The sequence below is a fragment of the Myotis yumanensis genome, unplaced genomic scaffold (genome assembly GCF_028538775.1).
Source record: "Myotis yumanensis isolate MYYU_CA2020_CCGP unplaced genomic scaffold, mMyoYum1.0.hap1 SCAF_3, whole genome shotgun sequence".
In the NCBI taxonomy this organism is placed as follows: Eukaryota; Metazoa; Chordata; class Mammalia; order Chiroptera; family Vespertilionidae; genus Myotis; species Myotis yumanensis.
In genome coordinates this window covers 27,875,246-27,902,189 of record NW_027223754.1, presented here as the reverse complement: position 1 = coordinate 27,902,189, position 26,944 = coordinate 27,875,246, and the positions used below count along the sequence as shown (strand labels likewise).

At 43.2% G+C, this 26,944-nt stretch overlaps 1 protein-coding gene across 8 annotated transcripts in view; it reads right to left on the bottom strand.

The window, feature by feature from the left end:
* Positions 1-1,085: 1,085 nt before the first annotated feature.
* Positions 1,086-26,944, bottom strand: part of PSD3 (pleckstrin and Sec7 domain containing 3) — a 429,912-nt gene continuing 404,053 nt past the window's right edge. For all 8 annotated transcript variants that reach the window (XM_070408519.1, XM_070408520.1, XM_070408522.1 and 5 more), the window contains 2 exons: positions 22,577-22,720; positions 1,086-9,386 (listed from right to left, as the gene is read on the bottom strand). In XM_070408519.1, the coding sequence (XP_070264620.1) occupies positions 9,171-9,386; positions 22,577-22,720 (360 nt within the window). In that variant the 3' untranslated portion in view covers positions 1,086-9,170. The remainder of the gene's footprint in view (positions 9,387-22,576; positions 22,721-26,944) is intronic.

Sequence of the window (26,944 nt, the reverse complement as noted above, 5' to 3'; positions counted from 1 at the left end):
CAGACAACCGGACAATGAAGATTCATGTTTTTGTTTTTCGATCTTTTAAAAAATTGCAATATAATTGACATATGACATTAGTTTCAGGTGTAAAATGATTCCGTATTTGTATGAGAGGATTCGTGTTTGAGATTCACATTCCAAACAGGGAACTTCTGAGGGAGCCAAGGGGGAGCCGAAGGACCCACCCCTCCCCAAGCCATTTCTTTCTTTGAAATTTACACATCATCGCAGTTTTGATCCCTTCCAGACAGGGGTTTCATTCACGTTTAGGAGGATGTAACCAGCGACCTTGCTTCGCAAAGTCCAAACCCCCAAACATGGACATGCTCAATATTCAGAAGTTAAGTGACCAGGATAGAATTTTTTGTTCCATTTTCCAAGTCCACAGATGTTACTTTTCCTGTTAAGTGTGGTTATGAGAATATGTACACACAGGCACCATACTCAGTGATTGGCATTTGCGGGCAATAATGACCCTCTGGTCCCTTTGCCTTGGTGAGAAGAATTGGGAGACAAGGGGATGCAGATGAATTCTTGAATTACTTCACAAAGTTTTGTTCCTCCCCTGCTCAAGATCACCCCCCCCCCCCCCCCCCCCCCCCGGCCAGTGGAGACAGCAGGCTTTTTCAGTCTCACCAACATCCTCACACAAACACGAATTTTCACGGAAGTCAATAGAAGTGAGTCAGGCCTGGCCAGTGTGGGTCCGTGGTCGAGTGTCGACTTATGAACCAGGAGGTCATGGTTCGATTCCAGGTCAGGGTACATGCCCGGGTTGTGGGCACGATCCCCAGGGTGGGGCATGTAGAAGACAGCCAATCGATAATTCTCTCTCATCAATGATGTTTTTAACTCTTTCTCCCTCTCCCTTCTTCAATCAATAAAAATATGTTTTAAAAGAAACAGAGGTGAGTCCGTTAACAATCTGGCTTTCACACCACCTTCCTCACTTACTCTGGCCAAATCTCTCACTGTGGGGCTGCTGTTTTTTTATGCAAGAGAGGGTGTGTTTGATGCTTGTTTTAAATTTTCAAGGTATTATTTTAGGTGATTAAATAAGCAAATGCAAACATTCTCAAAAATGATTGAAATCTGTTGTATTTATTTCTTGCTAAAGTTTGTACATTTACATATATCATATACATACTTTAAATCCTTCACTATTTTGCATGATTTCTATTACATAAAAACCATTTAAATGCAATAAATTTTGTTGCTGTAAAACAACAAATTAGCCCCAACTTATAAAAACACAGGAACAGCTCTATTCATGAACATTTACACAATAGAGAAATGTACTATATATATATATCACGGCTTCTATACATGGCAGGGGACTCACTTGTCTACACGGTTTAGGTTTACTTCAACAACAGTGAAATGTAATATTTATATACAACTATTTTAATAAAAATAAAGCAATTGTAAAATGTAAACTTAATTTTTAAAATATTCTTTAAACACTTTAACAATATCCCCATAAATTACTGTTCCGTTCCAAAGGTGACCACCCCAAATGCCCTAATTTTCTGAGAGATGCGTTTCTTCCATCTGGCGGGTGGCGATGAGGAACAGGCTTCTAGGACATGACTCGGTACCGTGAGCTCACCCGTCTGCTAATGCTGACGGTCTGGCCACTGACAAGGAGTGGCTGCTACTTGTCACTGATGGCTTTCACAATCTGCAGGGACTATGGCACCAGCACTGCGATGGGGCTGAAGTGGTGGGTGGAGAAAACTTTGAAGGTGAAGGAATGGTCCACACTGCCCGTTCCTGCCCATTAGCCTGAGCCACCGTGAATGGGATCCAGTTAATGGCTGGCAAGTTAAAAGCTCGCTTTCTATAGGCACACATATTATTAAAGACACTAGTGGCCTCTCCCTGCCTGGCCTGCGGTAATCGAGGCTGACAGCATCGGTTCTCCACTTGCGTAATTTCTGTTCTAGAAACGGCTCCTAAAACGTGAGGTAGAAGAGAATGCAGGGAGGCGTCTAGGCCTTCACCCCACAGCTCTCCTCTGGACTGAGCAGACGGCTAAGCGGTCAGCTTAGCGTGCCTTGACCCTTCCCCCAGAAATGAAACGTTTTGCATTTCCAGAAATCTGGGTGCAAAAGCAAAGGCCTCACCCATCCTTGGCTAGAGCTCAGCGTGCCAGCTTGTGTCATGGCTTCAGACAGAGCATTATTATGCCATTGTCACATGCCACCCCTATTCTCACCCCCCACCCCCCAGTGCCCCAGTCCCTCTCAGAGCTGTTATCTTGCCTCAGCAGGGTCAGCCCATTAGGACGCTGGATTCCCACAGCCGGGAAGCGGCACGTGAAACCCAGGGTGCGCTTGCTGCCCAGTGGGAGCCCACGTGGAGTGGAAGGCCACGCGCTATCCTCTCTGCAGAGAGAATACGTTCCCCTCTGTGGGCCCCGGGTCAGGGGCCAGAGCAAGGAGCCTCAGACCTGCTATGCTGCTCTTTGCTGAATTTTGTGGCTGGGACTTTGTGTCTATAGACTGATCAAGGCAGGCTCACAGGCAAATAGTAAGTGAAACTCCAAAATTTTCTCCACCGATCAACATTTTCAGGAAGTGAAGTTAAGGTGCTTATTTCATAACACTATTCGTGAGAGCTGAGCTCTCTGCCCTGCAAAGGGAAACACTAGCTAGTCCCTTCCCATTGTTGCTGATGAAAAGTGCTTAGCGGTTCAGCAAGCCTCAGCCGGCGCTCCCCCCAGCAGGGCAGCACAGAGGGGAGGTGGACCAGCACAGTGCTCCTAAGGTAAGTGCTTTGTGGCTTTCTTTCTCGAATCATCTCCAGAGCCAGCCTCAATGCTGCCCGGGAAACCGGTGCACCCGGCTTCTGGAACCTCCCCAGGCTGCTGTGGGTTGTGGAGAGCAGCTTCTTGGGAATGACAAGCGAGCCTCAGTGGGGGGTCCGCCAGAAAGGATGCGACATGTATCCCCTCTCTTATTGGTTAAATGCAGTGCATCTCAGAGCCAGACACTTGGGCACAGATTCTTCCCCACTCCTGGGATGCCATTCCCACCCCCTTGCCCATCACCTCTTTAGAACCCTCTGGCCCAGGGTGTCTTAAGTTTGTAGAACTTAAAACATTCACTGTGTGTACGTGTGTGCAAGCGTACGTACACAGGTGAGAGGCCCAGACGTGGGAACCTTGCCCCCTACACGCCGGACAGGACAGTAAGCTGGTTCCCAATCTCTCAGAGCAGAGGACTGGCCACATGCACGTCCACCCCCAAAGGGCAGGTGGCCAGCTCACACTCCCCACCCCCGACTTTAATTTGGTCTAATTACTCTTGTTCCTATAGCTTAAAAAAAGTATGTTACTGGCATTAAACATCAATGTGCATATACTCTCTGCAGAGCGGATATTATTATCCATGCCAAAGGTTACTTGGCTTCCTAACCTACATGGCTTTATACTGAAAGTCCAAACATGTCAACTAATTAAGGCCCAAAATGAAGCTTTTTTATTGTTGCTACTCCTTTAGAGTATGATTTCTGCAAAGCACTATAATTCTTAGAAGGAAACACACTCGTGCAGAACAAAGACCCTGCTGATCAGTCAGAGCCAGGTCACCGCACGTCAAGAACAAATCAGGAATATGGTAGGTTTGCAAAAATAATTCGAGACTGTAGAGTGAATTTAAAAAGCTCAAGTTTTAACTACCAACACACGACTGCAGCCTGGAGCCGAAGGTTGGTCTCCACTCTACACCCCAACTCTCTGATTCAGGATCAGACACAAGAGCACAAGGCCTCAACCACTCACTCAAACACACTCAGATGCAGCTGAGAATACACCAAACATGCTGGCTCGGAAAATCTAATCTCTAGTTTCCTATGTACACGCTGCCAGATAAGCAGTAGCTCAAACAACTAAGGCCAGTGGCTCTTCTTTGGGGAGAGGCAGAAAGAGACCCAAGTATAAAAATATTAAAGTTTTAACTTGGCCCATAGCCTGTCCTAAAATTCTTCTACCTGTGACACTAGATGTGAGTTGTGCAGCTGCGAGCCTAGAATACAGTACCCTATCTTGGGAAGCCCTGATACACGTCAGCGTGTGTACTATCACTTTAAAGGGAGAAGTAAGGATGTGGCATGAGGAGAGGGTTTGACCCACTACAGAACAGACAGGCACCTACATGAGCTGGTGGGTCCTTACTTACTTAGTTCTCCTGAAAGCTCTATTTTCTTGGACTAATTACAACAATAAAGAACGCGTGCTTTAAAGCATCACATTTTGTAAAAAGCCCCAAACTGTCAGTTTGACATTATGTTTAAGTGCTCTTAATACTGAAGTTGCTAAGACGGCTTATTTGTTTGTTTGTTTTGTTTTTTCGCCCCTTTCTGTAACCTCAAATTATGATGAGCGGCCCCCTTGGTATTGTACACAGGACATTGAAATAGTTTCACAAAGTTGGTTCCGAGTCATTTTTTTTTTTTTTGCCCTGGTGATTCAAAGCTCAAAGATGAAATTTTCTAGCATAGAATCTTATTTTTTCAAAAATTTAATCAAAATATCATTTGACTTTAAGTTGAATAAAACAGTACCACTACATATGTTCTCAATAACTGCATTATATACTCAATCCTATGAGGTTTTTACTTGCTGTTCATATCACACTGGTTATTAAGGACAAAAATAAATTGGATGTACATACACCATATACTGATATACAACTACACATGAATAACATATACATACATACAGCCATAAATACCCACAAACACGACATCGGCAAGTGACAGGAAAGCATTTTCTTTGATGCCTGACATACCATCTACATGGACATTTTCCAAAAGCCTGCAATAGTACAGATACACACATACATCACACAGGGCAAGCCAGAGACGGAAGGAAACCTACGGTATATACAATTACGAAACTTGCAATATTTTCTTGCTGTTGCATTCAAGTCAACAAACTGCCATGCAGATTCAAGTATTACCGACATTCTCCCTATGAGGACATTCTGCCTGCATGCACTGTCCTAGCAGCGGGCTGCCCGCTTGGGTTTGATACTCTGGGTACATAATGAGAATGGCAATGACTTTGGACTCCGGCCCTCGGGTAGGAGGGAGGCATGGGCAGGGAAGCTGAGAGGAGAGGCAGTGACCGAGCACCTCTCTCTCACCTGCGGGGGGCATTTTGTAGTGAACTATTGATCACTAAGGTCCTCGGGATGACTGGATGGCAGGATGGCGAGATGCCAGAGGCTGGTGGGGAGGCAGATGGTGGCCTGTTGGGAGGAGAGACAGCCAGGAGTCCTGGGGCAAGGTCAGCCCAAAGGCTCCTCTGCCTGCAGAGGGGGCTGGTCTTTCTCTGTCGCAGTGACTTCGATGCTCTGAGGAAAGCAAGTGCTACTAAAACCCCACATCACACTCTTCCTCATGCCAGGCTCTACCTTCACAAGCCCTAGGATGCTGCTGTGGTTCTGATTTATACCTGGAAACAATTCTGCCACTGGAAGAGCAAAGGGACCGTTCACTGCAGAGATGAAGGAAGGTGACTACCACCCACTGAACACTGCACAGGGTCACCAGAGCCAAACGACAGAGATTTGCATCAACAAGGCCAGTTAACCCCCTATGAATTCAGGCTTAAAAAGCTTAATTGATGACTGCAAGGAAAAATGCCAAAGGAATTCAAATTTCAGGACAACTAACCAAATCCAAGAAAGTCCCCATAGTACGACAATGGGGAAACTTCTTTAAGGTCCGTTTTCTCCCAGTTGTCTCTGACTTGCGATAAAGGCAGAGAAGAGGTGCGCTCCTGCCACAGAAGGCCCTGCCTCACCTAAGAACACCTTCCAGGCTCCTCACAGGACAGAGCAGCAGCAGGCAAGGGCCAGCAGAAAACCCTGCAACTTTGTGCTTTGGCCTCCTTCCCTGCTACTTGTCTCAATTCCTCTCCAGCCTCAGAAGTTCTGTGGTGTGGCTACAGGTGAAATACAAACTCAAAAGACCAAGCCCAGCTAGGCCCTGGCAAGCCAGCCACAGGAACTCCCACACATCACTTCTAACCAGGAAACAGCGCCCGCCTTGAGCTAGGAAAACAGTCGGAGAAGCAGGGAGGGTCGCGGGCAGCCACTCTCTACCCAGGAACTCCAGTTCCACCAGGGGAATCTCCCACACGTTGGTTTTAATGAGATGATTTAAACTGCACACAAGTATTGCTTGGCTTAACTAGGCATCGCTAAGAGTTAATGAGAGGATGCTTTTAAAAAGTGCACTTCACATAGTATCTATGGCCTGGCAATAAAACAAGGACTCTGCCTGCGAGTAACTAAGTCTTGATCGCTAACGAGAAATTCCTGACACCTCCCTGTAACAGCACGTGAGGCGGGAACCAGCCCTGAAACACGCAGAGATTTAACACACGGGCCACTTCTAGGCTCCAGTGTGCAACGGCATGACCACAGAGTCTTTTGATGACTATCAAGATTTTCTAGACTGAAAATTAACATGAAGTGCATGTATGTAAAGAGGAATAATGGCTTACCATGTGGAGAGCGACCCAGGGCTCCATGCTGACATATGGGAGGAAAGAGGGGGGAGGGGGCGTACCTTCGGAAGGAGAGGAGGAGGAGAGCTCCCCTGTACCGTGAATTAGGCCGTAGGCTTGGGTTAGCGGTGAAAGGAATGTCTTTGATTTCTTCTGACTAGATACCACAGGAAAGAAATTATCACAAAAGAAAACGTGGTTGGCTATGGGCACGATTCTCACGATCTCGTCAAACCAGGGGCCGCTTCCTCCTACAGGATACACTCTTGACCTGCTAGGTGCACTGACAACAGACAGACACCTGACAGGCCTCAGGAGGTGTTCAAGGCCCGTCCCCTAAAGATGGACAGCATCATGGCAGCGCAGGCTGCCCCCCTGGCTCACCAAATAGCCTTGCGGTTGTTTTTAAAGATACACTATGCAAACACCGCATACCGCAGCCTCAAAAGTGCCCTTCTCATCCCATTACTATTAGCACGTGCAGAAGCCCTGGGAGACACATCAGTGACTCACACAGCAGGAGCCATGTCCTGCTGTGCTAACCGAGGATTCAGAACCGCTCTGAACGCCAGGCTCGGTGGCAAGGTACCGTTCTGTTCATTAAATACTACAAGTGGAACACACAGGGACACTATGTACACAGACACACACACACTGTGGGCAGACACATTCAAGCCAGTCAGGGATTTTTTTTCCCTTTAGTTATGGAAGCTCTGAGACAACCTGGTCTAGGTATCTCTCTCCCCTCGGCTCAGGATAAAGAACTAGGCAGAAAACAAGCAGGCCGATCATTCAGGTTCTAGGAAGAAAGACGATTCCCTTGTGGGAATCTTGGACACAGTCAGAAGCTAAGGAAATGATTCAGGTCTACGAGCCACATTGGTAACTATCCTATTCGTTTCTTGGTTCTGAAACATAAATTGTCATTGCCTTTATCTACACAAGACAGAAGGTTAGAGTGAGTTTTTCAAAGGCGTGGCAAAGTATTTATCACAAAACAAGCGGCTATACCCTTAGCGAGGGGTTTCTCTTTTCTGGGCACCATCAACTATGAACATTTATATAGGCAGGAAGTGAATGTGAATAAATAATCATGTGATTTAATGCCACTGGAAATGGCCATGGTTTAAGAGCAGGCTTTCTCTAACTCCCTGGAACCATGCTATGCATGCAGAGTCCCTGATTCTTTGGTCATAGTACCTCTAACTAATACACTGAGTAGAACTAGAGCAATTTTCTGTGGGAGGGAAAAAGAGCATTCAAAGTGACTCCTCCAGTTCTGAAGTTTGGAGATTACAGCTGTAAGGATCACAAAGTTTCAACATCAGAAAGTTCTAACTCACGGTGGGCTCAATTTTCACTCCTATCTCTTTCTATACAGAGAATGTTCTTTTTATCACCCTGAATTCCACAGGGACCGTCACGGAAACAAGCTTATGACTTCAAGGTCAACAGAATGATTTTGAGTAGATAGAAATGATTTAAAAGTCTTTATTCTTAGGAGAAAGTTCAGTAGGAGCAAAGAGAAGTGACTATCAAAGAGACTAAGATAAGAATAAACTAAGTAACTCGGTATATGCAACCGGCAGAGTCCTCACTTTTCCAACCACAGTCCATTCAGACTATTTATTACTCTCAGATGGACTTTAAAGACTCAGGATTCCATTGCTGGAAACCTGCAGCTCCCTGTTCTTCTCTTATTTGTTTTGCTTAAGACCCTGATGTTCTTACAACCAGGAGACAACAGCTGCCTACACATGTTTAAACTCCTGGATGACAAGGGTGATGACAATAGAGATGGTTCTGGATTCCTGGTCTAGACCCCATGGGAGTGAGGTAACAGTTTCCTGCAGCGTGAACACGTGCCTCCTGCTGCCGCTCCCAAGAGTTGATCATTGTCATGCTTCTTTAGAGAACAAAGTGAACCTGGTGTCATCTTTCCTTAACCTTCAATGGCAAAAAGGCCCCACCTCCTCTTTCCTTGCTTGGCTAAAATGGACTCAACACTCCAGCACGCTTCGTAAGTTCTCCAGTTCCGCGATCTCCGCACCCCTCTCCCTGCTTCCCGCAGGGTCAGACCCCAAAGACAAGTGCTGAGGTGCCCGCACAGCTGCGTCAGCGTGGAGCACCCGATTCCCGAACTGGAATTGTGAAGCGAACTTCTGTGAGTGCTCAATGCCACCTCTGTGACTGGCAAGAATTCACATATGAAGGTTTATGTTAAGTCTGGCTGGAATTGATTAAACTAAGTTTGTCCAGTAAAGTGGTTCACAACGGATTCATTTTTTTTAACCTTAAAAAAAAAAGTGTAACAGTTGGTTTGAGAATACATAAAACTGAGTGCAAACAAGAGAAAACCAAAGGAGAAGTGGTACACAATTCAATCTGAAATCATGATCCCCTCCCCCTCACAAAAAGGTGCATTAGTTATCAAGTGGCAAAAATCGTCAAAGCAAAGAAATCAAGAGCAAAGAGACAATCTGTACAGAAATGAACAAAAATATACAATAGAAAAGGTTACTAATGCACCATTTAGTCACAGACTATTGTTTTTGTTTTTTTTAAATATATTCACGGATTTACCAGAAAGATCTTGAAAAACTCTGTTTTGCTCCATGACCAGCCCTTCCCTGGTCGCAGATGGATTCTAAGTAACTTTTTGCTTAATGCTGGGCGTTTCGGGTCGGTGATCTTTCCGCTCGGACACGTTGCGCTTGACTTTGGCAGTGACCGGAGATGAATCTGGGTTCAGAGAAGGACTCGAATGCGACTTCTTCAGTCCTGGGGCCTCACTGCCGTTGCTGCCCAGGAGCTTCGTGCCGCCTTCTTTCAGAATGCCGATGTACGTTTCATACCGGGTTTGCTGGAGGGGAAATCAGAGGAGAACTGCTGTCAACACGCGGTTCACAAATGCACGCGTGCAGCCCACCCAGTGCATTGACTACCTGGAGCGCAGCCTGGCTGTTGAACACTTGACTTCATTCCCCAAAGTGGGCAACAGCCCCAAGGGACTGATGGACTCACTGATTCAGATGAGAAATGAAGACAGAACTTTAGTTCAAGTTTGCTCTGCATTCTGAAAGAATGCCAACTTGGAGTTACTGGCCATCAGATGGAGGAATCATGCTATCTGAACACTCAGCTACAAGAAGGGTGTAAGTGGGAGGAGTTATAACTTCCTGATTTTTGGCGACTGGGTGGCTCGATGGCTCTGTGCTGCCTGTACCCACTTGAACTTCCCTCACATGACCTCGGTGTCACTTGAACCTGGCTTGAATATGGTCCCTGTAACTCTACAAAGACTCAACTGGAGGAATCAGTCTATGGGGACTCGACTTTTTAGTCCCCTAAGAGACCACAACACTTTCCAGCTGCTCTGGGTTTCCTGCCAAACTTCAAATTATTTTCTGATACTTTTCTCATTCTACAAACTTTTTCCATCAATGATTTGTTGAGTATTCAGTACATTTTAAATAGTTCCTGATTCTCTTGTCGCTGGGCATCTTTTTGTATGAATAACTGAAAAGAACATAGCAGAGAATTTTTTTCCCCTCTAACTCTAATTGGTACTTTTTCAAAAGCATCTGAGTCACTATTTAGAACTATTATATAGATTGAAAATTACAGAAGGATCTGATTCTTGATTTGATAGATTCTAGTCAAAATAAGTCAGATGAGAAGAAAAGGCAAAGCAAAGGAAAGGTGGAAGGGGGCCAGAAAACGAGGGGTGCGTGGTCGTGGTTGAGAGAAATAAGGTAAGGGAGAGTGCAGTGGGTTCACGAATGTCCCAGGGGCTGTGCTCTGTTTCTGAGTTACAATGGCTTACAGGGACAGAGGCTATGAAACCCAGTAACATAGCTTTGCTTTTTACCATTTTCTGAAACCAAACCACATGCCTCTTCAAAATACTTTGGCTAAACATCTTTGAGAACCATTCAGTGGATATTGGTTTCTGCCATGTCTTCCTGGATTACAGACCCATCTAAATATGTAAATATCTCCCACTCCCAAATATTTCCTCTGAGTAAAGGAACAGCTTTGCATGAAGCTCTGACGAGCAGTGGGAATAGATAGACATAGAGGTGGATGCTTGATGAGTTCCCAAGTCAGTAATCTCTGGGGACACTTAATCTCCAGGGTACCACCATTCCCATGTTTCCCACAAAATCACCCCAGTCTGACCCTGTGAGGCAGTGCTGAGGCTCATGAGCCACCACCCAGCAAAGACTTGTCTGTATCCTCCCACGTCCACGTCCACGTCCACGTCCACGTCCACAACCACCTGACCGGGACTGTCGAGATGCCGTGCACGGCAAACCCAGCACAACTGCACTGAGTGAGGGGCAGGCTGCTGTGCTTAAGACCAGGCTCTCTCTCCACACAGAAAGAAAAGTAGTTTATACCATACTTTTGAGGTTAACAAAACAGATGTATGTGTTCTGAGTATCTCTTATGTAGCAGTAAATGAGACCAAATATTATTTTTCATGTTCAGCTTAAAAACAAAGAGAAACTGGGCCACTGTATATGGCTACGTTGGATCTTCATTTGGACAGTAACTAGATGTCATTCATACATGAAGAGCAGCCTCTAAATTTAACCCTATAACAAAGCATTCATTAAAGAGATAAAAATCTGTCAATGGTTATTTATATCTGATTTCCTTGGCCTGATGATTCTTACATGTGATTTACATGCAATGTACCAGGAGGATGGTCAATACTTCAATACTAACCTAAGGTTCTAGGCTCCCTGGGTTGGAGAGTAGCAGCTTCATCAGTATTAACACAGAAAAGACCCTGCTGCGGACACTAACAAGTAAACAATAACATGGAAGTTTTGTACTCTTTTCTGACAATATTATTCATAACCAGAAGGTAGAAAGGTAAGAAGAAATGAAAACACCTAAATGTTTCAATGAATGTAGTTTCATGCCACAAAGTAATCACACGATGCGAGAATTAGCACAGCTCCGGATAAGATGGAAAATGTGATGGATGTAAGAAGTGAGTCTGTGAGGTGCATGTGGCAGTGAAGGACTAGCTTTGGGGCCAGGTGGCGTGGTTCGGGCACTGCACTAATAATAAGTGCAGCATCAACTCATTTTCCTAAATCGTTAGTCTTCATTATGGAGCCCTTTCAAGTGTGTGTCTTTCATTAAGAAGGGCACAGAGGGTTTGAGAATAAGATGTGCCGCAGGGACAATTTGCTGCCTTTGGTTAGGTTATTAAAGATTTTGTTTTAGTCTCTTGCCGATTCGTTTTCAGATCAATTCTTAGAAATGTCAGTGCTGTGTGCTCAGCTCCTTCCTCAGAAATTCTCCAACAGTGTGAATAGATTTCTAACAGGATGGCTGCCTGATCCAATTCCACTATCAGAAAAAAAAGCTTGAGGTGGGATTTTACCAAATCCCAGTCCAGCAGCTATGCTCTGCAGATAAGCATCTGAATATTGTTTTTGTGGTTTTGTCCTCTCAGCAAAACTCTCTGCCTTAATTTCCTTCTTAAGATTTGCTGTTTTCATGAAGCCTTCTGTGACCAAGAGCCAAAGACAATTCCAGTGTTTAATGGCTTCTTTATCTACTAAAATAAAGTCTTTCTCCCCTCTGTAACCTCCTTACATTTTTTGCTATATTACTTTATTAAGTTGGCCTTCAATTACTTGTAAAAATACTTCTCAGACGCATAGAAAAATATATCCCTGGTCACTAGTAGCGAAGCTAACTTGGGAGGAATAAAAAATACCATGTCCAAGGCCAAGCAAGCTGCTGCATAAGTTAAAGGTTAATTGTCTGCTTAAAAAAAAAAAAATCACACCTATCGATGTTATTTGTGAAGAAATTTAATCACATCCACACATACATGTACATGCACCTGACTGAGCAGTTTCTTTTCTCTTGAGCCCTGCATACTATTTTCTATTTGATTTGATGGAACGCTTTCTCCTTTTGCCCTCTGCTATGAATACGAGTAACCACCTGAATGAAAATAAAGCTGCGCTGCCACTTGTAACACAGTGCTGTCATCTGCATTCAGACCTCACAGCTCCACAGTCCCACCCTGAATACATTTCCTCCTGACATTTTCCTTCCTCACCAGGGCAGGGGAAAGGCCATTTTAGAATGAAATGGGAAGAAACGAATAATGTCATGTACATAGCAAACATCTTTTGCTCCTAGATCTCTGTGCTGGAAAACAAAAAATAAAAACAAGCAAACAAAACAAGGAGGAGCTTTTGAAGTAACTGCTTATTTCAATAAAGACTGTGTTTGCATTCTCTTGGGGATGATGGCAGAATTGATTTGCATAGAATTTCTCCTTGATCAGTTGGCTCACCCACCACTACCTGCTAACTTATGAAAGTAATTAGATTCAAAACAGTTTCTTATCTAAAAATGTAAAGTTTTTTCCCTATTTTCCCCTCCTACTTCCCTATCAGTCTTCAGCATGCAGAGGTAACCCACTGCCTGTGTGTATACAGCAAATACACATTTTTGGTTCACCTGGTCTGTATTTGTGGCTTTCAGGAAAACCTTAGGAAGTGTGGATTCAATGCCTTTGTTTCACTCTACCTTTTGGCTCTATTGCTCTCTAAATACATTTTGTGACTTCAATTAAAAAAAAAACTTTAAAATAAAAAACTCACTTCTTATATTAATACAAGCAGAAGAGGTCAAAAAGCCGTGATCAGACAAAAAGGACTGGGCTTGTAGGACATGTTTTGAGAGTGTCAGTGTGTCCATTCTGTAGCCCCAGCCCCTGCCCCTATGGCACCCGATGTTTGCCAGAGGATAACTCAGGCCAATCCACTGCCTGAGAGAGAAAGCAGAGCTCACAGGCCATGGATGGCTCTCCCCGATCCCTGGTCCTGCTACTACCCTCCTCAGGATCCACCCGAGAACAGCACTTGGGCTGTTAAGGACAGTCTTCCTGATTTAAGAAGTAATTTTTAAACACTGCTACCTCTCATTCTTTTCTTTGTTACTCTAGTTCTCAAAATCCTTTCTATAAAGCCAGTCTGTTTCAGTACCCAGATATTTTTCTTTTAAAAAAGGAAACCCAAATTCTGAGTTTAAAAGTCCACAAAGCTCACTTAGAAAAGATACACATTTTGTTTTCTGGGTGGAAACTTCAAGAAATGAATTGTCCAGTTCAGACCCACCAACTGGGGGCTCCGGTCACACCAGCTCCTACGGGCCCCACCCAGTGTGGCCTTGTGGGAGGGTTTTGACAACAGTCTAGTACAGTGATGGTGAACCTATGACATGCGTGTCAGAGGTGACAGGCGAACTCATTGTTTTGGTTGATTTTTCTTTGTTAAATGGCATTTAAATATGTAAAATAAATATAAAAAATATAAGTCTTTGTTTTACTATGGTTGCAAATATCAAAAAATTTCTATATGTGACACGGCACCAGAGTTAAGTTAGGGTTTTTCAAAATGCTGACACGCCAAGCTCAAAAGGTTCGCCATCACTGGTCTAGTATAAAACTAACTTTAAAAAAACACCCTGAGTGGATTAATGGCATTTAAAAATTTTGCTATTCAGTAAAATGGAGGGGAAAAAGTCCTTTGAAACACAGGGATATGAAGTTAAGTTTCTATATACCCAGAGAGGAATTTGAGTAGAGAAACACTACTTATCTGACAAAAGGCTAACTTGAGCTCTTATGGGATAAAAGTTGTCTCTCACTGAACTTTTCCTTAGGGAACTCACATCTAAAGCAACATTTTAGTGCATTTTGACAACATTTTTATACAGGCCATGCTCCTAATATTTCAGTTTATACTTTGTTTATGCTTCTGATTGCACTGGAATCCGAAAGTCCTACACACATCCCTCAGAGGCACGTCCCCGAACTTCTTCACGGCAGCCTGTCTGTCAGACTCACAGCTCCAGAAAGGTCAATGGCAGGCATGAGGGACACAGGCAGTTTTTCGAGGGCATTTGTCAAGTAGGATTTCAGGACGCTTTGAAGGACCTTTGCTCTAAGCTGCCTTCTCCCATGGCATTTCATCCCCAAGATTATTAATTGCTTTTGAGCTTAAAGCGCTTTTACACCTTCTGCATTCCCAATTCGAATGCTCCTTCCCATAGGAAGTCCCATAAGCTAGCATCGTACCAGTTCTATGTCCAATTTTATCCTGTGAGGTAAAGGATCTTCCAACCCACGGAGTCCGACACTGAGCAACCAGACCTCCCTCCCTCCAGGCCTCAGGTGCCACATGCGAAAACTTGGAAGTAATACATATGGAAGAGGACACACTACTGGTTCCTGGAGGGAATGCTGAACCACAAGGTGGGGGTAGGGCACTGAAAGGAAATAGCCCTGGTTTACCTGTTTTATTTACAATGTTGTCAAAGGCCAGAGCAAGTTCGGGATGCAAGCTACTATGAAACCGCCCTGCACAATTCCTAGTGTGTGTGATCAGTATTGTGTCTCCTTCCATATATCTTGCTCCCAAATGCATGTCTCAAGGAGGAACATAAGTAAACAAACTGTCGACTGCTCCTGCAGCAAGTCTATATGACACAGGGGAACCAATTTCTAGTCTTCCAATGAATGCTGCACTGGGCGTTCTTACAGCAAATATCACTTGGCTTGCATATGATGTTTTTTTGGTCTAATATTTTCAGAGATAATATTTCTGAAAACATTTTAAGTTTTAATTGTGAGTCTACTGAGTAATTCTGAACTAGAAAGCCCTAAAGAACCTCAACAGTCTGCTCCCCACCAAAAGCCTTCATCTCAGATCAGATACTTAAGCAAACAAAGTTTTTAAAACTCTTAGATCAAAAGCATACAGATTCTTTGAGAAAATAGTAAGAAGAAACCTAATGTAGTTTAGAGAGAGACAAGTACTCTTGTAAAAAAAACAAAAAAAACCAACACACCAAAAAGGCTGCCCCTTGCATTGTTCTGATTCCAGAGTTAGCCCAGGACAGCATTCGGCAGTAAACTAACCGATGGGGCGGGTCATGGGAAGGCGGCTACTCGTTGTTTACATGGGAACTCCCTTGGTGAGGGAAATGTACTACGAGGCCGCAGGTGAGCATGTCACTCACACCAGGTGCGACTCCTCTTTACTGTATTTCCACCCAGAAGTAATCATCAAAATATTAAACAACTGGCACAGCATAGGTGCTGCTAAATCGGAGGGGACACCATCCACAAACCACTGCAAAGCCTTGTAGGTGCACAACAGCTGCATTCATATCCGCTCAGCTCCTATCTATTAAAGTAAGCACAGAACCTGTACCCAGGCTGCTATCAGGCCTCTTCATCCCTCACTGGCTTTTAAGCAGACCGCGTGGTCTGCACACAGGCCGGCCACTACAGCAGCCCCTAGCTCCATTCAGCTGCGGAGCATGGGGAAGGTGGCCAGTCTGCACCGAGACATGCCAGGAGTGCAAAGTGTTGGCTAAATTTGGGCAATGTAGGAAAAAATGAGTGTGAAATATCTTAATATCTTATACTGATTACATGTTGAAATGGTATTATTTTGGATATACTGTATTAAATTTCAATGTCTTATTACAGTTAGTTCCACCAGTTTTCTTTAAGTTTTTAAATGTAGCTGCAGGTACTAGAAAATTTAAAATTATACATGTGGTTTGCATTGTATCTCTATTGGGTAGTGTTGGCCTAGATCCCCTGACATCTCCCAAACTGAAATATTCTTGTCTTGTGTTTAACACCCTTAGTGAGAGGGTGAGTTACTTTAATACTCTAATTGGTGTTAACATGTCACTCTCCTCAAAAAATACATATATTGCTGGAAGGGACCTTCTAGGTAACTTCACCCAATCCCATCTCAATTTGAGACCCCCAAAATTGAGGCCCAGCAAGGATAACCATGTAATAAAACACATCAAGGATAAGACAAAAAAGTCCTCCTAACTCCCAGGTGAGTCATTTCCCGATTTTACTAATTTATTACTCAAGTATTTGCCCTTTGCCTGCAGACAATACCTTAACTCGAAGTGGTGACCCTCCTCACAGCAGACATTGCAGGCATAAGGAGAGACTTAGGGACAGGGAGTCATTTCAAGTCACATGACTGGCTGTTTATTCCGTCTTCTGGGGTATGGCCCTAGTTCTTTTCAATCATTTATTAAAAATCCGATTCAAAGAGTCCTATTGCTAAGCTTCTCTTCCTTTCAAAAGCACATGCCATTATTTACAGATTAAAATTCAGAGCTTCTCAGTACTCTTTCATCACACCTTACCAAATGCAATTCCAAATAGCAATGCAAGAATTATGTCTCTATTACTAACTGGATTTGAGCTTGGACAACTGCTGATCTTAGGTCTCTAGTTTTTTAAAAATTTTTATTTTTTTTATTGTATAAAGTATTACAAATAGTAGTACATATGTCTCCTTTTTTTTTCCCAATTGACCTTCCCCCAGCCTCCCCTACCCCTCGGCACATGCCCTCACCCCCCTCCCAGTGTCTTAGGTCTCTAGCTTTTGACTCATAATTATACTACTCAGCATCCTACTAAAAAAATTCTTAAATATCCCCAAGAATTCTATTAACCTGCAATATCTTAGCTTCTCAGATCCAGACATTTAATAACTTTGTAATGTTTTCTATAAAGGGGATGGCACTGGGTTCCTGGCTAGATTCAGTTGCTAAGACCGAGACTTGCTTCTAATCTTCTTTAAGTAAGTTAATGGAATTTCTCCCTTGCTTTCACCAGGGAGAAAAAGGGTAATAACTGCTATCCCTGTGCTTTTATGATCAAAGCCACTTATAAATTAATAGCGAGATCATTTTGTTTCAGAGGCGGATTTGCCTTGTGACAGTTGGCTTTGTATTGAGATAAGCCTTGGAGGGCTCCTGTGAGAGGAAAAGTGGTCCATGGTGTGAAAATCACTCATTTGATGTGGACAAATAAAAAATGAGCAATCTGGGGAAAGAGGGCTAAGACCACAACCAGAGCATTTGTTAAAAAAGAAATACATCAGACCACCCACCCACCCAGCAACAAACAACCCAACAATAAAACTGAGGCTTTACAACTAGCAATGTATATTCTGTGCACTTCCAGAGATGAGCTGTTTTGAGTTTCCCTAATGATGCTGCACAGAATGTGCTCTGATTCTCAAGTATGTCAGCTTCAGAAGGAATCATGCCATTTTACACGCCACCAAAAATTAGAAATTCAGAAAAGATGCCTCATGCCTCAAGAATGTCCCAGATTTTCAGATTTAAAATATTCAGCCCTAAGACATTTCTATGTTTTGGTACAGTGGACATTTGTTGTTCCTAAAATTGAGTTTCCTAGCCATGTGGTTGGTGTGGGTCCTGTCTTAAGCCATAAGAAGCATATACCACTCCAGGTCGCAATTCGGGAGCGGACACGGGTGAATTCTAACCCTTTAGGCCAAGGGGACTTTGTTCTGCATCTGAGCCATCAGGGAAGTGAACTCTACTCCCATCGATAACAAAGCCACTGAGAACACCTTAAATGTTACATCAAAAACATCCTGGAGTAAACACCATCTTCACTTTCTAATAGCTGTTGTTTCTAAAGCTGAAGAAACATCTAGCCGAATCCCTGGACCAACGTCAGTGCTATCACGGGAATTTCTTTAATGGGGCTGCTTCTCTAAGGGCCCAGGCGTTCCCTAGAGATTTTACAGCCCTTATACACTATCCACCCAGCCCACATCTGGGTACATTTGAAAATGCACCGGAAGCATGGAGAGCAATTCAAACATTTTCAAGTGAAACTGGAGCGGGATAAAGTAGAAATACATTAATATAATGAAATGAAATGATTTTGGATTTTTTTTTGGAAATTGGGAAATGATGGTGTGTGTAATGTAGACTTGTGATGCCTAACAACTCTTTCAAAAGTGAGATTAGGTTCCAAGTGAACTCTTCTAAAAAAAGTAACAGCCATAACTTGAAGGAATCAATTCAGTCAAAAACAAAACAACCTCCTTCAGTAACAAGGAGAGGCGCATGCATTTAGACTAGTGGTTCTCAACCTTGGCTGCACATTAGAATCAACTGGGAATCTTTTTAAAATCCTGATTTCTGGGCCTCACCCTCCGGAAATTCTGTTGCTTTGTTACTAATGTTGTGGCCCCACCCCATAACAAAGAAACAGAATTTCGGGAGGATGAGGCCCAGAAATCAGGATTTTAAAAAGATTCCCAGGTGATTCTAATGTGCAGCCAAGGTTGAGAACCACTGATTTAGACAATTGTAGCCCATTGCTGCTTTTCGAATCTCTTTCCAACAGGCTCAGGCTAAGATAGATGGAAGCCTCCTGGCTCTCTAAAGACGTTTTGTAGACTTAAAAATATAGCCTAAACCTACCTATTTACCATAATTTCTAATTTTTTACTAGCAGTCAGGGTATTTTTTTTTTTTTTTAGAATTCCTAAGGCATAGAAAGAGCTGTGACTTTGGCCACCACCAAGAACTGTTTGGGAAATAAACAAGTGAAATGCAAAAAGTCAGGTGCAACTCCCAGTGTTATTACTAACAGCTTAATGTTCTAACAAAAGAAGAGCACTTTTCCTTAGGAAGACGTGAAAACTGTAAGAATGACTCTGAACCACAGGGTGGCCCTGCCGGCAGGAATGGGTGAGAGCTCGTTCCTGCCTGGGATCCTTCCTTGGTGACAAGGCCACAGACAGGTTACAGCTCCCCGCTGTCACTGCCCACGAGGCTCCCACTGCACTGCAGGCACTACTGTGGTCCTCGCCTGCCCGTCAGCCTTGTTTTCAGAGGAGCTACTCCGAGTTCTGAGAGAACTACTCCAGGCGAGGTTATGTTTCATGCACAATAATTCAGTTCCATTCCTTCATTCCACAGATATGTCCTGAGCACTACCCCATGCTCTAGAACAGCGGTTCTCAACCTGTGGGTCGCGACCCCTTTGCGGGTCGAACGACCCTTTCACAGGGGTCGCTTAAGACCATCGGAAAACACATATATAATCACATATTGTTTTTGTGATTAATCACTATGCTTTAATTATGTTCAATTTGTAACAATGAAATTGGGGGTCACCACAAAGTGAGGAACTGTATTAAAGGGTCGCGGCATTAGGAAGGTTGAGAACCACTGCCCTAGAAGCTACAGCAGTGACCAAAGGAAGAAAGCGGATGCTCAGGGATGTGGCTGGTACAGCAGGGTGCTTAATGCCAGGCAAACGGTCTCCACCAGCAAACACACAGGGCAGAATCTGGTGGCTGAAACCACAGCAAAGGGGCCCCCCACAAGATATGCTACTATTTTATGAGTGAAAACTAACGATGCAGTTTTAAAAAGCAATTACTTTTACAAAAACCTTTTCAGGTAACATCTATAAAGTGAGGTACCCTTCCTCCTTCCTGGTACACAGGTTAGGCAGCCTGACAGACAACCCAACAGGCCTGACACTAGCACGGAGTCTGATTTAATGAGCTGAGGGCTTTGGAATGCAACTTTTTAAAAAATATATTTTATTGATTTTTTACAGATAGGAAGGGAGAGAGAGAGAGAGTTAGAAACATCGATGAGAGAGAAACATCGATCAGCTGCCTCCTGCACACCCCCTACTGGGGATGTGCCCGCAACCAAGGTACATGCCCTTGACCGGAATCGAACCTGGGACCCCTCAGTCCGCAGGCTGACGCTCTATCCACTGAGCCAAACCGGTTTCGGCTGGAATGCAACTCTTTGATGAAAGCAAGACTCGTTCCCACAAAGCTTCGTCTAAGTCAGTGGTTCTCAACCTTCTGGCCCTTTAAATACAGTTCTTCATGTTGTGACCCAACCATAAAATTATTTTCGTTGCTACTTCATAACTGTAATGTTGCTACTGTTATGAATTGTAATGTAAATATCTGATATGCAGGATGGTCTTAGGCGACCCCTGTGAAAGGGTCGTTCAACTGCCAAAGAGGTCGCAACCCACAGGCTGAGAACCGCTGGTAAGTTCATGTTAGGAGATGGAAATGCTGGCTCCTGCTGGGTTACCTGTTCAGAGAGCAGATTCCAAAGCAGGAAGTGCTTCTACAGTGGCAACCATTCCATGATCTGTGGCCGTCCCCACCTCCTGGGGGCAGCTCTCAGCCTTCGGTCAAGGGCACCAGGCAAGGTGAGGAGGGCGGGAAGCCAGGGATGGAGGTGTTGGGAAATTTAATTAGCACGTGTGAAACCAAGAGGCCCCGAGCTGAAAGCCATTGGACAAGTGTGAAGACGATGATTGCTTTTTGAGAACTCCTTTTCCCAGGAATGAACAAGCCCAGGGAAAGATGAGCTGCTTAGAGTTTTGTTTATTTTTTAGAAAATATTTGTTCAATTGTTTTGTTGGTAAGGCTTCCAACAGTTTGTGCGAATAAACTTTTAACTTTACTGAAAGAGTGTATCTTCATCTCCCACAGCAAGGACTTGCCGGCCATGAAGAAAACTTGCACACGGGTCCACAGTGAACCCAAAGGCACATTTTATCACAAACATTTTATAACTCAGGAAAAGACTTTTTAATCTTCCATGACATCCTGTTCAATTCAACATGCAAGCACAGAGCAAAGAGGTCCCTGCTCTGGGAAGGCTCACGGGCCTGGGCAGGGGAGGTACGGAAGCCACTACAGATGCCAGTGAAATAACTTGAACAGAGGCCAGCTGTGGTGGGACTACGACAGAGTAATAAACCCACTTGCAAGCTGGCAGCAGGCTTTTCACAGGAGGGATGTGGGCTGCATCTGAAAGATAAAGAGGCTTTCTGAAATGGAGAAGAGGGGAAGGGCATTTGGGTCAGAAGAAAGTAAACGAACAAAGGCATAAAAGTATGTTTGGAGAGAGCGGGCAGAAATGTGACTGGTAGACATGGACGCTGTTGGGTTGTGGAAAGACAGAAGGAGCCCAAATCCTCTCAGATTAAGGACTGGGACTTTGAAATCAATAAACAAGTGTTGGCAAGGATGTGGAGAAGAGGGAACCCTTGTGTACTGCTGGTGGGACTGTAAATCAGTGCAGCCACATGGAAAACAGTATGGAGGTTCCTCAAAAAATTAAAAACAGAACTACCATATGACCCAGCAATTCCTTCCTGGGTATTTGAAGAAACAGAAAACACTAATTTGAAAAGACATATGCATTCCCTATGTTCACTGCCGCATTGTTTACAACAGCCAAGATGTGAAAGTAACCTAAGTGTCCATCAGTAGACAAGTGGGTAAAGAAGATGTGGTACATTTATATAGTGGAATATTACTACTCAGCCATAAAAAAACAAATAACAACTTGTCATTGTGACAACATGGATGAACCTAGAGGGTATTATGCTAAGTGAAATAAATCAGAGAAAGACAAATACTGTATGATGACACGTATATGTACACTCTAAAAAGCAAAAAAAAAAAAAAAAGAAAAAGAAAAAGCAAATAAAACAGAAACAAACTCATAGATACGAAGAACAGACTGATGGTTGCCAGATGGGAGCGAGTCTAGGGGGTAGGCAGAAAAGGCGAAGGGATTAAGGAATAGCAATATACTGCCTTCAACTTGCTTTTAAATGTCCCACCACTCCAGAGTTTGTGGATCCTCCCAATCTTTTTAATAACCACTTGCTCTAGCACATGGATGTGCAGGGATGTGCCACGTCGCCAGTCTCTGCCTGAGGGGCACCGAGGGGGGAGGAAGAGCATCGGTGTTGCCTGACGGCAGGAGAAAGCTGACACTTCATGCCACCTGTATCTGTTTCCCTATTGTGCTTTCTTTTGACTCAACTCTCTTGAAAGACACAGAAACATAGAAAGCAGCCGCCCACCCCAGCATGCCCATCCACTGCTGCGGTCTCTCCTCACAGCAGGCCCTTCCAACCAGACACATAAACTGACAGTTATCTTTGATGTTTGTTTGATGCTTAAATAGAATCATAAACATCAGGAGCCACTGAGACCTAGACCAGGCCTGAGCTCCCAAGTTAGAGCAGGGCGAGGCACACGTCCCAGTTACAGTAACTGTAAAAAACAATTGCCTTGTGGAGGAATCATTAAAGAACTCAGGTACAGGCTTTTATTACACTCGGGTCCAACACACCTCAAACTCCAGGTAGTGATCTTTCAGCTTGTACTCATCTATCTCCTTGGCCTTCACCTTCTTGTCCGGGGGGTACGAGCGGTGCTCGGCCAGTTCGGTGGTAATCTGCTTCAGCTTGCTCTCGTGCGACTTCAGCTGTTCCTCCTGCAGGAAATAGGAAGCCATTTAATGTCCGAAAATAAATCAATAAAGAAATCCCTTCTGATGAATGACTTTAATTCACTGAAACAGTCCCGTGAGCCTCGGCTGCCGCATCTTACCACCTCTCTCAAGCCAGTGGCTGATTCCCAAGTACCTTTGGCAAAAGGACAACTGAGGCCAGCCTCCCTCCCCAGACCCCGTCACAAACAAAATGCTTTCAGAGCCTTTATCAGGTGTAACTGTCACGGAGCTGAGACACTGCCTCTTGCGATACTCCAACACGCAAGGCACCGCCAAGCAGTTAGGCGCCTGTCCCGAGTGCCACACGTTGTGGTTTCTCCACTGCAGGGCCACTCAGCAATGCTGCTGGTTTCTCCGCCTGCCACAGTGACCGAGGAACCTCTCCAAAAGAAGCAAAGCCACCACGAAATAACTGTCTGAAAGCTATCAGATAGTATTCTAAAAAAGGTAACAATCTATGCTTTTTCTCTCTAAAGTAGTACATGTTCCGATGTCAAAGACTTTCCATTCTAGGGGGACCATTTATATCACCTTAGCAATAAGCTACCTAACAAGAGACACTATCAAACCCTCTAGCAGCATTTAAAAAAATAAAACTAAGAGATCGGAATTCTCTTGCATTCCTATAATTGCATGACTGCTTTGTTTACTATTCCACTTCCACATGTAATGATCCAAATTCTTGTTGAGTATATATTTCACATGTACAGTAAGAAATGGATGAGAGCAAATGAAAGGGAGCTGAGTAAACATAATTTCAAAATATAAACATTTTATTCTAGATGAGTGGAATAATTAAAAAGAATACCAAAAAGGAATAATTATTGACACTAATTAAGATTATATGGCATCACTGTAAATTTAAAAAGGTATTAAGAAGTTATAAGAGTCACGTATAATGTCTTCAGGATTTGTTATCATGCATGTCCTAAAAGCCAAACAAGGGGGAAAAAATCCAAGTTAAAAGCCATCAAATAGGAGAACAATGGAACATTTTAAAAAGCAGAGAATGCTCCACCGGTGTGGTTGAGTGTCAACCTATGAACCAGGAGGTCACGGTTTGATTCCTGGTCAGGGCACATATGGGGTTTCAGGCTCAATCCCCAGTGGAGGGCATGCAGGAGGCAGCCAATCAATGATTCTCTCTCATCACTGATGTTTCTATTTCTCATTCATCTTTCTCTCTCTTTCTCCAAGGAGACTATAGACTATGTAATGGACTGAATGTTTGTGTTCCTCCAAAATTCATAAGTTGAAGCCCAGTGTGGCTATATCTGCAGATGGGGCTTCTGAGGAACTAATTAAGGTTAAATGAGGTCATAAGAGCAGGGCCCTGATGCAATAGAATGAGACACCACCAACAGCACACTCTCTGGGCCCAGGCACCAAAGAAAGGCTATGTGAGGACACAGAACAAAGGGGCGACTGCAACCCACAGGGAGCTTCCTCCCCACAGCCCTGTTGGCACCTTGATCGGGGACTTCCAGTCCCCAGGACTGTGACAAAGAAGAATAAATTCTGTCATTTAAGCCACCCAGTCTGTGGTATTTTGTTCTGGCAGCCAGAGATGACTAAGAAGAATGTATTAATAGCTATCTTATTTCCAAGTAATTTTCCTTTGTATATTTACTGTGACATATAAATTATTTAACAGAATTATTGGCAAAAGATATTTGGTGACTAGACCATTTTGAAAAATAAAAAAATGAGTTATTTTTTGTTTAATAAAATGTCTCAGGTATAAAAAAAGGCATATTGAATGACATATGACGAACACTCATGTATCTAACACCCAGTTTAACAAATAAAATATTATAAAAATAACTGAAACTTCCTGTATTTATCTGCTCACCTTATTCCTTTTCTATGTTATTCCTCTACCATAAAAATAGAGAATTTGTTCTTTAGGTTTTTATATTTAATAAGTTTCCTTTTGTAACTTGTTTTTTTTTTTTTTTAAATATATTTTATTGATTATTTTACAGAGAGGAAGGGAGAGAGATAGAGAGTTAGAAACATCGATGAGAGAGAAACATCGATCAGCTGCCTCCTGCACATCTCCTCCTGGGGATATGCCCGCAACCAAGGTACATGCCCCTGACCGGAATCGAACCTGGGACCTTTCAGTCCGCAGGCCGACGCTCTATCCACTGAGCCAAACCGGTTTTGGCATGTAACTTGTTTTTTCATTGGCATGTTTTTGAAATTTGTTCACATATAAGCTCTACTTCCCTCCTTTTATCCACCGTGTAGTATTCCACTGCAGGACAAACTACAATTTCACTGAAGGATATTTAGATTGTTTTCCAGTTTCTTGAGGCTATTATAAGTGATAGTGCATTAAACATATTGCCTAATAAATACAAGCAAGGGTTTTCCTATTATATAATCACCAGGAGGTGGCATTTCTGGGTTTCAGAATATGCACACCTTTAAGATGACCCTAACCTGTGTTCCAAGTGTCCCCACAGTTTCCATTTCCACAGGAAGTTTGAAAGTCCCACGGCTCTACATTCTTGCCAACATTTTATATCACACCTGCACAATTTTTGCTGATTTCCTGAGTATGAAATGATTAGCCATTATAGCCTGAATCTGCATTTCTCTGATCATGGGGAGGAAGCACATGGTTTCACGTTTCCAGCGTTTCCTCTTCTGTGGACTGGCTGCTGAAATATTGGACCGATTTTTCTATTGGGTTTAGATTTGTAAAGCATAGTGATTTATCGTTTAACAAAATGAATTATTTCCTTTTTTGGTTAATAAAATGATTAGAATCCAAATACTAGCTTTCTTTTCAAATAAGATTTTACGTAACTTGTTAAAAGAATTTACAAAATTCTCTGTAGTTTTGGACTTTGCCTCCGTGTAAATATTCTTTTATTTAATAAAACCTTTATTGTTAAGAGTATTACATGTCTCCCTTTTCCCCCCATTGATCCCTCCTCCTAGCCTCCCCTTCCCTATCCTCTCCCCAGGCCTTCACCACCCTACTGTCTACGTCCATGGGTTATGCATATATGCATACAAGTTCTTTGGTTGATCTCTTTGAAATATTCTTTTAGATGTTTGCATCTTCCAAAAGCTTTAGAACTAGGTTTCTCCATCTTTCATAAATCCCAATTTCGGCGAATTTCAATGAGGAATACATACCAGAACAACACTATGCAAAGCATATTATATTCGTCATTTTCCTACCCAAACCACAGTTTAGTAGGATTTATTCATCGTTATTAAGCTACGATTTATAAACCTATTTCTATAGCAATATAAAGGGCTAGCCATTTGGGCTATGTTTTTTTATGAAGAAACTAGTTGAAGGAATGTTGAAATTCAATCTGCAATGCTTAACTCCTACTGTACTTTACTGCCTTCATGTGCAAGAATTAAGGAAATAATTTCAAAATAAAAGCATTTTAAAACTGCATTTCTTAATCTGTCCATTTTGACCAGTGAAATAACAATACCACGTCTCTCTTATGGGTGTAGGTAAGTACACGATGCCAATGATTCCAATGCTCTAACCCGCGGTAAAGGAGGTACACAGACTGATGGAGGAAATGGAGGAGAAAGGCAGCGGCCGTGGAGGCGTGCTGCATTCTCAGACTCGGGAGAATAAATTTTAATAGACACGATGGAGAAAGACAAAGTAGGAGCCCTGATGTTTCTCTCCCTTTTGTCTCTGCCCTGATGATTAAGTGGGGGAGCAAATATGCTGCTCTTAGAGACAATACTAACAAAAGGGACTTCAGGGAAGGCAAAGAAATACATCTGACCAAGTTAAAGAGAGGGCACAGAGAAAGTAAGTGGCATGCACTCATGGGAACTGTTTGAAGTTAGGAGGTGATCACTTAAGGAGTGACATTAAATAATAGATGCAAGAGAAATTACCTTGTTATATGTCAGTAGGTGTAACTGATAAAACCTTTGATAACATATACAATGACATTTTATCTAAAAGGCAAGTTTTAGATGACATCACCTAAGATTTAATTTTTTCTTACTTATATAGTACTTTGAGGAAAATTTCTTTTTTTGTTTGTTTTAAAATACTGAACTCTAATTCATCTCTGTGACGAAAGTATTTCTAATACATGAGGGGATGGGGCCAGGCAAGTGGATGTTCAAGATCTCGAAGTGAATCAAGAGCTGATTCTGGTGCACAGCCCAGGGGTCCAGCCACTACTAGAAGGCTCAGAAATTAGC